Genomic DNA, 12,620 nt, shown 5'->3' with positions numbered 1-12,620 from the left:
TAACCGTTATTTACTAGACTTTTCAAGAGTAATTACTAGTCTTCTCTATTTTGATATTCTTCAGTTTCCATTACAGCAGAAATTATTCATCTGTAATCTATAGTTATCAGGGGTCACACCCTGAAGTTGTATTTTTTAAATATATTTTTTATTGATTTCAGAGAGGAAAGGAAAGGAAGAGAGAAATAGAAACATCAATGATGAGAGAGAATCATTGATTGGCTGCCTCCTATACACCCCTGCTGGGGACTGAGCCCACAACCTGGGCTTGTGCCCCTTGACGGGAATCAAGCCTGGGACCCTTCAGTCCACAGGCCAATGCTCTACCCACTGAGCCAAACCAACTAGGGCTAAAACTGTATTTAAAGTTCTCTATGTGCCTTGGAAGGATGATAGCACATTTCTTCCAAATGCTTTTAAAAGGGATTTATTATCCAAAAAATCAAGAACAAAGGTTGTGAGTGATTCTGTGGCAATACTCAAATGCAACAACAGCCAATAAAGTAAATGTTCCAGGTCCATGGACTCCCAGACCTGAGGTTCAGACACTGACCTAAAACTTGCTTCAGCCAGACCCTGCACTCGATTTTCATCTATTCTGATCAACACTGTGCAGATAAAAATTCTACATTTATCTAACATAATTCCAGTTAAATCCCAATCGGGATGTTGGAGAACATTACAAATTGAATATATCATTATTCTGAAAGAATGACTTGCTTGAGAGTATAAAAATGTTTAGAGAGAAAACTGTGTCCTGCTTTACTATATATTAAAATAAACCACAAAGCTATAGTAATTAGAACAGTGTGATACTAGCACCAAAAGAGAAGTATAGATTCGAAACAAGCTTTGCCCTGGCTGGGTAGCTCAGCTCGTTAGAGCATCATCTTGATATGTCAAGGTTGTGGGTTCAATTGCCAGTCACAACACATACAAGAAGCAACCAATGGATGTATAAAATAAGTGGAACGACAAATCAACGCTTTTTTTTTCTCTCTCTTTCTCTCAAGTCAATTTTTTAAAAGATAGAAACAACCTAAACCCCCATAAATTGGAGATTTGCTAATAAATTATGGAATATTCTAAGAACAGTTTTTATCTATTAAGACAAGATATATCTGTATTACATTCACATGGGAAAATGTCCAAAATACATTGCTTAGTGAAAAAAGTAGGTTCAGATCAATGGAATAAGTTTAAGAATATGGATTCTATCATCAAACAGATTTGGGTATAAGCCCTGGCTCTGCCACTTTCTAGCTGTGAAACTTTGGGGCTGCTACTTGTTTCTATAAAACTGGTAATAACCCCAATTTAAAATATGGTGATTATGAGAATTAAATGAGAAAATACATGTAAAGTAGCTGCCACAGTTCCAGGCACACAGTAAGTATATAGACATTAAATATTACTATTTATGGCAGAACACATAATATGATTCCATTTGTGGTTTTAAAACTATCCTATATAATAAAGAGGTAATATGCTAATTTGTCCATGACGATGTCCAAGTCACGTCCAGGCAGAAGCTAGTGGGCGGGAATGGGGGCGGGGACTTCCGCTCCCAGTGCAGGCCTGCGCAGGGCTGCCCAGCGCTAACCAAGCTGCGTCCGAAGCCGAGGCTGCTCCCGAGGACTGGTGGGCAGGACGAAGCGGCCAGCCAAGCCCCAGTCTGGCTTTGGCAGGTCCAGCGGGAGCCTGAGGCCACCCCAGCCCCCGCACGTCCCGGGCCGGACAGTGGCTCAGCAGCGTCTCCATGCACAGCTCCCAGGGGCGGCTGCAAGGTGGAGCGGGAGTGGGCGTGCAGAGACTGCCAAGCTTGCTAGCGCCCCGCCTGTGCCCTGCCCAGGCCCCGCACTTGCCTCCGCAGCCCAGCCACGGACCCTGCCCCGTGCTTCAGGCGGGGAGAGGAGGCTCGCAGCCGCTGGCACCCTAGGCCGCACTGCCTGCATTGCTGCCTGCCTGGCTGGCAGGGACCAGAGCGTCGTGGATGAGCTGCTCCCACCCCAGGAGTGGAACGGGGAGGAGGGCACTGGCACTGGGTACAGGGAGGAGACCTCAGCTGGGTACAGGGAGGAGACCTCAGCTGGGGTCCTCCATGAGCTTAGGAAGTCTGTCTGAGCAGGCGCCGGTTCATACCAATTGTTACTCTGCCATCTTCCTCCAGCTCTCCAAGCTAGCCCCCCTGCCCTTCCTGTCTGGGGGAATGGGCTCCAGGAGCCCTTCCCGAGTGCAGACTGTGAACCTGGAGACTCAGGAAGAGTGCCCGGTGGGGCCTGGTGCAGAACTACCAGGGCAGAGCTGCTTCGGTATCTCCGGGAACTTTGCAACCCAAGGAGGAAACCAAGAGGGGAGAGGCCAGGAGCTGTGGATTCCCAGCGCTTTAGTCACTTGAAAACAGCCCCGCTTGGAATGCGAGGCAGCTGTACATTCAGCTGAGAAGTGAGGGGGCTGAATACCACCTTTGCTGGGCTCCCGTCAGTCAGACGCCCGAACATCCACCATGAGAAGGAAAAAACGGAGGGAGGGGCCCAGAGGAAGGGAGGACAATCGAAGGAAACGTCGAGTCTCTAGACTCTAGACTTTCCCCAGCCCTTTCCCTCTTTCCGCTGCCTACAAAAGCCCTAGGCCCGGCCACAGTTCTGTCTCCACCTTTTAGTCCCCTGTTCTCCAACCACAGAGGAAAGTAATAAAGAAGGAGTCTGTGCTGCCTCCAGAAAGTATCTATATACCTGATCGGCCAGTTGCCTCCCGCAGAGAGAGGCCAGACTGCAGCTTAGGCCCGTGAGGGCTCCCAGACTGTGAGGGGGGGGCAGGCCGGGCTGAGAGACTCCCCTCCCCCGTGCATGAATTTCGTGCACCGGGCATCTAGTATATAATAAGTATAAGTAAATGTACTCAAATAATGAAACTGGATAGGAGCCATATCAAATTGTCAACAACAGAAATCTCTAGAAGACTGGATTCCAGAGGACTCTCCTTTTCTGCCTTCTTTTTAAAAACTACAATGCTGTGTGTTTTTTAACCAGTATATCATCTTTAGAATAGGAAAAAAAATAAGGGTATATTAACAGGGTGAGGGTAAAGGAAGGACTTCATCTATTCTCTGCCCACCATCTGTAATCCTAAAATTTGATGGCTAAATGGATAGACTTGGCATTTTATCAAGGTGACTCACTCTTATTCTGTGATAATTACAGCCTCCAAGCCTGATAGTTTCCTCTAGCTAAACCCGCTACACTAATACCTGATGGTGGCACTCAGATGAGCTGATCTGTGCTGGCTGGGTGGCTTTAACACAGCACAGCCAACAACGCATTCAGATTAGAAAACTGGCAGCAAGACCTCCAGCTCAAAATACAGAAAAGGTAGGTAATAATGAGTTTATGGGGATACTAACATCCTATTTTTAATTATCTCCATCTGTGTTTGGTTGGCTATAGGCAAAGAAAAAGTAGACAGGCGGGAATATCCAGAAAAGTATGCCTGTAGTGTATGCACCATAGCATCAGTTCTTATATGAGTTAATTTCCCTTAAGATGTACATGCATAGATGGATCTAAAGTAGTCTGGCCTCAAATGAGTCTAATTTTTGTGACACTTGCCTCAAACACAATGCATTCTTTTTTTTTTTAAATGTATTTTATTGATTTTTTACAGAGAGGAAGGGAGAGAGATAGAGAGTTAGAAACATCGATGAGAGAGAAACATCGATCAGCTGCCTCCTGCACATCTCCTACTGGGGATGTGCCCGCAACCCAGGTACATGCCCTTGACCGGAATCGAACCCGGGACCTTTCAGTCCGCAGGCCGACGCTCTATCCACTGAGCCAAACCAGTTTCGGCACACAATGCATTCTTTTGTGTTATCCTGGAAGTCTTAAACAGTGTTGCACTTCTGAACTGCTGTCCTCAAATAACACTGAGCACTGAGGACTTACAATGTACAGCTGCTCATTTTACACAGTATATTAAGTACATTATCCAACATGGTGCTTTACTCCTAGTATTCTCCTAAAGGAATCTGACTCAGTCCACATAGTCTCCTGGCCAGAACTAGTGGGCACTTAACCTATGAAGTGGTCTTGTTCACACACACACACACACACACACACACACACACACACACACACCTCGACGTGATAAATAAGCCAACTCTAAGCAAGCAGAAGTAACAATGACGCAGAAATCAGGAACAAAAGCAATATATAAAACAGCAGATGAATGGCAGAGCACTGCCAGAGAAACACACAGTGATGTCCTGGGATGATTTAGAATTCAACTCCAAAAGGCCTGACTATACCATACTTCCTGATCTTGAATGTTTTTGCATTTCCATTTCCCTTCTCACCTTGTGTTTTAAAAATAAAAATTCATTTATTAAAACAGTCTGAGCTGAGTCTCTGTTCCTTACAACTAAAAGTCCCCAATTATAAAATACAATAACTCTTCTGAGATTCAGTGACTCAAGATTTCTGTCTAGCAGATCATACCTATTTGTTCACATGATGTATTATCAAACAAGAAGTGAAATATTTTTCCCTAAAACCTTATGGATGTTTAAAACATGCAATTTTTAAAACTGCTCACAATACACAATTATTAGTAATAGGTTTTTTAATTTTCATCAATGCATTTTCCTTTACCATAAATCAATTCTTCTATAAATATCCACTTACATAAATTACCTCGATATTTAGTATATCTTCCTTCCAAATCTGGTTACCAAGAGAAAAATAGGGAAAAAGTCCTATATCCTTAGATCCTGATTTGAAACACTCCAGGAAAAGGACTTCCCACAAATTTTAACAAGGAAGGGGCAAGCTAACAATTTTTAATGAAATCTAATATGTTCTGCTTAAGAATAATCACTTTTACTCTGCTATAACTGAATTTCACTCATAAATGTTTAAGAGTGGCTAATGTAACACCATTTCCTACAAGATCAAAGTGCTATATTACAAATGTACTATGATTAAACACATGATTTGCTTAAAATAATTACTATAAACCAAGAAAGTAAAATATCTTATGCAGTGTTACAATTAATCCTGGTCAATTATGCTTACACTAGAGGCCTGGTGCATGAAACTCATGCATGGGTAGGGTCCCTAGGTCTGGCCGGCGATCAGGGCCTTCCGGCTGCCAGCCAGGGCCTTCCTTCGCTCTGCGTCGCCCCCTGGTGGTCAATGCATGTCATAGTGAGTGATCAAACTCCGGTCGAACTCCAGAGGGGACACTTTGCATATTAGCCTTTTATATATATGGATTCTCATGCTTCTCATCCCCATTTAAGAAAAAGGAGACCCTACCTCAATCCTTCCCACTGGCCTAGGAGTATCATTGTCAAAAAAAAAAAACAAACCCTCACTTATGCTGAGAATAATTACTATGATAACTGTTTCTCCAGGAGCCATTAAGTAGTCCTACCATAGTCTGACTCCCATATTGGTATTACCACATCAAATTAAGCAACCTGTCATTTTTATTTTGAAAATTTTATAAGCCATTCCTAGCTTTGGCAGTATGTGATGTAAACTCAAATAATGAACTACAATAACTTCTAATCACATTCCTGGTTCCTGCATTTTCAAATAGTCTGCTACATTTAATAGTTTTAACTTTGGGGTTCATTTCCCCAAGTTTATTTTTATAAAAGCAATAAAATCAAAGTATAAAAACATTTAAGGGAAAAGCATTCATAACTCTACCTTCCTAAGCCTCTTTTATCACAGTATTTCCTTCTAGGTGATTTTCAATAGTTTCTTCAAAAATGTTATAACTACAACGACCACACTTCTCTATCACTAACACTTTGAAGATATACATAGCAACCACATAAACACTCAAGATTACAGCTAAATATGACTTTTTTTATGAAACCTTAAATAGCCTGTCACCATAATACTTTGTTGCCAAAAGAAAATAAAGTTTCACAATAATTTTTTAACAAAAAAGATCCTTGAATTCTAAAATTCCATACCGATATTAGATATTTTATGTGCTCTATTTAAAAATTTTAACCAAGAAAAATGAACTTAAGTATCTAAAGCTATAAATTTTTACTTACATATTCAGGTTTTAGTTTTTTATCCCCTCCTCTCACAGCCACTTTTTCTAGTTTATCTATAATGGGCCCAATCATTTCTTCATCTTTAAGCTGAAGCTCTTCATGTATTATTTCTATATCTCGAATAGGATCTACACTTCCTTCAACATGTGTGATGTCATCATCTTCAAAAGCACCTAAAATCAATTAAAAGGAAGAAATTCAATAATAACTTTTTAAAATCCAGAAGGTCATTATTAGAATAAAAACCCATATAAGGTTAATAATTATACAAATTAATCTGAATTTTGCAAGTAAGGTATAGCATTTTTTTTTCCTATTTAGTAATATTTAGGGCACTAGCAACAAAATAGTAATTCAAGAGCTTCAACATTTCAAAAACTGACTGAAACAAATAAAATTATGATATTTACAGAAAGAAAATTATGCTCCAGAACTACTGGTATTTTCAGGTTTGGTACATTAAGGTACTGAATTCCAAGCATGAGAGCCTGAAGTTCTAACACGATTAGGGTTTCCAAGGGAAACCGGATTTGAGGGAGGGGGACAAAATCATCTGGCAGACCTCTTCCCTGCTTCAATCTACTTTATCACTGTGGTTCTGACGGTGATTAGATAATGAACCACTCAGACACACAATTTACACAGCAGCTAATTTCATCGGCCTGATTTGAGGGTATGGTTTTTAGGGGGCTATCAAAGAAGCAGATGAAGGTGCATTTGTCATATATGAGTGACAACCATTCACACTCTCTGAACAAAATGGTGCTGGCCCTTATTAGAAACACATGCTATTATCACATATTTAAAGTGCAGTTGAAGCCATAATTTCAAATTGCCAACTGGAAACATAAGGGTAAAACAACCAGATATTACTGAAGCATGTGTACTGACTTTATGCCCTTTTGAAGACATAATGTGGCAACATAATTCAACTGGGATTTACTCAAATTACCAGATAAAGAACAACATTGCAAAAATGAACAAATACTAAGAAATATTACAAATAGAAAGCAATGACATACCCATAAACAATAAACAAATTCATAAATAAATTAATTGTTAATTAAATTAATTAAAATTACCAATTAGATTATGTTCCCAAAATGAGATGTTTTCAAACATAAAGTATCATTATTTTACATAGAGGTACCATAGGAATCATAAGATGGTTTGAGTTTGATGGAGAAATAGTGACTACAGCTCATTCTATATACCAAAGACCAAAATATTCTCAGTACAGATTACAAAAAGTTTTAAAACATAATTTCTTCAAATTAAAAATAATTAAGCTCTTTGTATCTCAATGTGGAATTCATTAATAATAAAGCATATACATATTACTGCAGTTAAAACATAAGTATTTAAAATAATACTTAAGTTTTCTTGACATACAACTGATGTTTTATTATATAGTGCCAAATTCAAATGAACAATATTAGCAAGAAATGAGAAGAAGGTGCATTATGTCTTATTAGTAAACATATGAGACAGACCATGATTTAGGTAAATTTTTAATTATTTTAAAAGTATTAAAGAAGTCTCCCTGGAAGGACAGCATTATATATTGCTTGTCATGATCTGAGGCATCTTACACAAATGGCACAATACAATAGGAAAATAAAAATAAAAGTTAGCTTGCCGGCAGTCTGAACAACAAAGGAAACAGGGTCAGTTCAATTAGAGAAACAGCTAAACTTTTTCTGACACTCAAAATGAAAAATAACCTAAATAGTTGTCTTTATTGTCTTTATGTAGGGGCCAATGAGCAAACATAGTGATGTCCTCAACAACATCCCTACAGTAAATGCATCAGCAGGTTTTAAATGGCAATGTCTTAATGACAACCCTCAATTTTAAACAAGTGGATAACAGATAGAAACAATAATCGCAACTCTCCTGGAAGCAAAGAAAATAAAGCACTCTGATAATCTGAACTAATCCAAATAGAAAACCTAGAATAAAGGTGGGGGGATCACTTGTCTATCTTACAACCTTCAAATTATTCTCCAGAATGCACCTTGCCTGGAGTCTGCCAAGGATTAGGTTAGGAAAGGAGTTGTGACTGGATCATCACTAATCCATTGCCCCTACTATAAGAATAAAAACTCAAATCACAGACCCTATACATTATGGATTACATTTTTGTTCCTATGCCTGAAAGTTAGTATTATTATTATACTAGTGGTCCTGTGCACGAAATTCGTACACATTAAAAGGGAATTAGAGGAAATATTTTAATATTGCTATTTGTCCTTTCTCTATAAAAAGTGTCAGAGATGAAAGAAAATTAGAGAAACGTATATGAAAATCTTCCTCCTGTCAGAGTCTGGGGCATGCCGCGGGACCCAGAGTCAAGTCCCCACCCACCCGCATGTACCTAGAAAGCGCATGAGACCCAGACCCAGCTGGCCCCAACCCCATTGGGTGAGATCCAAAAACAGCCGGCCACACCCCAGTCAAGCCCACTGGGTAGGGGGCGCAGTCTCAGGTCCCCCGTAAAGCCCCGCCAGGTGGGGGCGCAGCCTCAGGTCCTCCGTCAAGCCCCACCGGGCGGGAGGCGCGGGCTGAGGTCCCCCTTCAAGCCCCGCCGGAAGGGGGGCACGGCCTCAGGTCCCCCGCCCTGGAGCCATGCAGCCTCAGGCCCCTGCTGATCGCTAGTTACGGCTTGTTACGGGAACCCCACCTCCGCTGTGGGCGCAGCCATCTTGTGTTATGGGAACCCTGCCTCCACTGTGGGCGCAGCCATCTTATGAAGGCATGATGGAGTGAGGGTCAATTTACATATCACCTCATTATTATATAGGATTCATTTATATGTGCTAACATACTATAAGAACTTAACTTTTTTTATAATAAACGTTTTTAAATTAATTAGTTTACTTTTTCCATTACCATTTTCCCCCCATATCCTCCTCCACTTCCATCCATTTCCCTACCCCCACAATCACCACTGTTGCTATGTCCATGAGTTCTTTCTCTTTCTTTTTCTTTTTTGCTCAATCCCTCCACCACCACCACCACCACCACACAGCTCTGACAGCTGTCAGTTCTCTATCTATATCTATGTCTATCTCTATTTTGCTTGTTAATTTTGTTGCTTAGATTTTCACATATTACTGCAATCATATGGTACTTGTCTTTCTCTGACTGGCTTATTTCACTAAGCATAATGTTCTCCAGGTCTATGTATGCTTCCACAAAGGGTAAAATTTCCCTGTTTTATCCACTCATCTATGGATGGACACTTGGGTTGCTTTCAAATCGTGGCTATCCTATCTAATAAAGACAGAATGTGCAAATTGACCGTCACTTCACGACAAAGATGGCGGCGCCCACAGCCAATGAGGGAATATGCAAACTGATGCGACAAAGATGGTTGCGGCCGGGCTGGGACGCTTGCGCAGCTGCGCGAAGCTGAAAGGCAGCTTCAGGCCAGAGCGAAGGTGGAAAGGCGGCTCCGGCCAGAGCGAAGGCGGAGCCAGCAGCCAGGGGAAGGCAGCCTATTCTTGCACGAATCTTCGTGCATCCGGCTTCTAGTCCTATATAATAAAAGCCTAATATGCTAAGTGTCCGGTCATCTGGTCATCGTTCAACCAATCAAAGTGTAATATGCTAATGATATGCTAAGGCCGCTCAACTGCTCGCTATGATGTACACTGACCACCAAGGGGCAGACAGTTGACCGGTCGACCAGTCACTATGACGTGCACTGACCACCAGGGGGCAGATGCTCCGACCAGGTTAGCTTGCTGCTGGGGTTCGGCCCATTGGGACTGAGCGAGACAGGCCGGAAACACTCTGGAACCCTCCCGCAGTCCCTCCCCAGCTGGCCAACATCCCGCACCCCTCCCCGGCCCCGATCGTGCATCAGTGGGGTCCCTTGGCCTGGCCTGTGCCCTCTTGCAATCCGGGACCCTTGGGGGATGTCGGAGAGCCAGTTTCAGCCCGATCCCACAGGCCAGGCCAAGGGACCCCACTGGTACACAAATTCATGCATCGGGCCTCTAGTTGTAAATAATGCTGCAATTAACATAGGGGTGAGTATATTCTTTCAAATTAGTGCTTCAGATAAATTCCCAGAAGTGGAGTTGCTAGCTCATAAGGCAATTCCATTTTTAATTTTTTGAGGTAACTCCAAACTGCTTTTCTTGATAATAAATACTTCCAAAAATTAAGATAAAAATTAAGTAAAGGGAACAGTAAAGTTGTCCTTTAAAATTGAATAGCCTTGCCCCAGCCAGTTTGGCTCAGTGGATAGAGCACTGGCCTGTGGACTGAAGGGTACTAGGTTCAATTCCAGCCAAGGGCATATGCCCAGGTTGTGGGCTTGATCCCCAATAGAGGGTGTGCAGGAGGCAGCCAATCAATGATTCTCTCTCATCATTTATGTTTCTCTTTCTCTCTCTCCCTCCCTGTCCCTCCCTCCCTGAAATCAATAAAAATATATTAAAAAAATAAAAAATAAAATAAAATTGAATTGCCTTTTTATGAAATGAGGCCTAAAACAGGTGTAAAACTAAGCTTATAGAAAATGTGGTCGCCATTTGGGCAACTTACCATTTCTTAGAACTGAAAAATTATTGAATAAAATTTCCAAAGACATGCTCCTGGGTCATTAACAAACTTTACCATACACTTATATTATAGCATTCCTTCACATCTTATTATTATTTTTTTTAGTATAAGCTTTATTGGTTAAGAAAAAGGGCTTTAAAGTCAGACAGGCTTACTGGTCATAAAATTTTAGCCAAATCACTGAACCACTAAGGACCTCATTTTCACATTTTTAAAATGAAAATCTTTCTACTTCTCAGAGAATGGATATGACTAAATCAAGATAACATGTAAAGTACTAAGCAAACAGCCCAACATATAGAATTATTTCAAGTAACTGGAGCATATACTAATTTTTTAAGATGCAGGAATTAGTAATTTAGAAGAAATTCCATAGTAATGCACTCAAACATTAAATTTGAGTAATAACATTTCATGTTACTCAATTCTTTAGAATAGGTTAAAATAAACTTTGTGAGTTTATAGGGGGTCCCCCCCCCTACTAATTCTGGCTAGTTCAGCAGATCATTTTTACCCTACTCTATGGCCAAAGTTATTTATTTCAATTTCATTACTAAAACAATTAAAATTTTTGTGATTAATATGTATTTGTAATAATTATTATCACAATTCTCCTTTCGGAAAAACACTGTACTGGTAAAGATAACTTCATTTACCTTGAAGACTACACTATATTATACTGAATTGCCTGGTGAGAAAGTTATTTCCATTTCAATTCTCTTTCAGCCCATGTATGTCAAAGAAAGTTTCAGTTTGATGCTGTTGGTCTTTAATGGCTAACGTTTATAAGTTTATCTTTTTAAGAACAGAGCAGGCCTCAGCCTCTGTGCTTCTAAAGACTAAAAACTGTAATAAATAGGTAGTTTTCACTGTATTTATTTTTATTTTCTTTAATACTAGAAGCCCAGCGCGATTTGAAATCACGCTGCCCACCCTCCCGTCTGGCCCTGTCTCCCTCTCCGGCCCTTGAAGCAGCTGCAGTTGCTGCTGATCAGGCCCTCCCCCAGCGCAGGCGCGCGGAGGCCCCTGCCGCCCCACCCACGACGCTGCGGGTGTAACCTCCTGTCCAGTCGAACCGTTTCGGAGTCCCGGTCAATTAGCATATTTCTCTATTTTTTATATATATGCAAGCAATACTAATTTTCCACTTACATTAGAGACAAAGTTTCCTATTTAAATAAATTTTGGAGTAAAATCAAGAAATGCGGAAAATATTAACTACTAGAGAGCTGGTACACAACATTTGTGCACGGGGGGGGGGGGGGGGGTCCCTCAGCCCAGCCTGCACCCTCTCGTACTCAGGGGATGTCCACCTGCCGGCTTAGGCCTGCTCCTCGCCATGAGCTGGGCTTCTGGCTGAGCGGTGCTCTACCCTGTGGGAGTGCACTGACCCCCAGGGAGCAGCTCCTGTGTTTCCTGTGTTGAGCATCTGCTCCCTGGTGGTCAGTGCACGTCATAGCGACTGGTCGTTTCCACTGTTTTGGTTGATTTACATATTAAGGGTTTTTATTATAAAAGGACTAGAGGGCCCCGGTGCACAAAAATTTGTGCACTGGTGTGTGGGGGGGGGGGGGGTCCCCCTCAGCCTGGCCTGTGGCCCAGTCACAGTCCAGGACCCCTTGGGGGATGTCCACTTGTTGACGTAGGCCCACTCCCCGGGGGATCAGGCCTAACCTTGCAGTCAGACATCCTTCTGGCAGCCAGGGAGCCCTCGGGGGATGTCCAACTAAAGGCTTAGGCCCTCAAGGGATCAGGTCTAAACCATTAGTTGGACATTCTTAGTGCTGCCACAGAGGTGGGATAGGCGCCACCCCCCCTCCCCCTGCCCACCCGCCATAACTCACCTTCAAGCTAAGTGGCCAAAACCCAACAAATCTGGCCAAATATCCCCGGCCTCCAATGAAGCTTTTTGTTCTTCATTATTTAAGAGCACTTCACGTTAAAACGTTACATTAAATCAAGCGTCTGC

At 41.8% G+C, this 12,620-nt stretch overlaps 1 protein-coding gene across 7 annotated transcripts in view; it reads right to left on the bottom strand.

The window, feature by feature from the left end:
• Positions 1–12,620, bottom strand: part of OLA1 (Obg like ATPase 1) — a 157,629-nt gene that overhangs the window by 51,505 nt on the left and 93,504 nt on the right. For all 7 annotated transcript variants that reach the window (XM_006083107.3, XM_006083108.3, XM_023744770.1 and 4 more), the window contains one exon: positions 6,074–6,249. In XM_006083107.3, the coding sequence (XP_006083169.3) occupies positions 6,074–6,249 (176 nt within the window). The remainder of the gene's footprint in view (positions 1–6,073; positions 6,250–12,620) is intronic.

This window comes from Myotis lucifugus, unplaced genomic scaffold (genome assembly GCF_000147115.1).
Source record: "Myotis lucifugus unplaced genomic scaffold, Myoluc2.0 scaffold_5, whole genome shotgun sequence".
Classification (NCBI taxonomy): domain Eukaryota; kingdom Metazoa; phylum Chordata; class Mammalia; order Chiroptera; family Vespertilionidae; genus Myotis; species Myotis lucifugus.
Note: the sequence above shows the minus strand (reverse complement) of the source record. Positions and strands in the feature narration are given on the sequence as shown.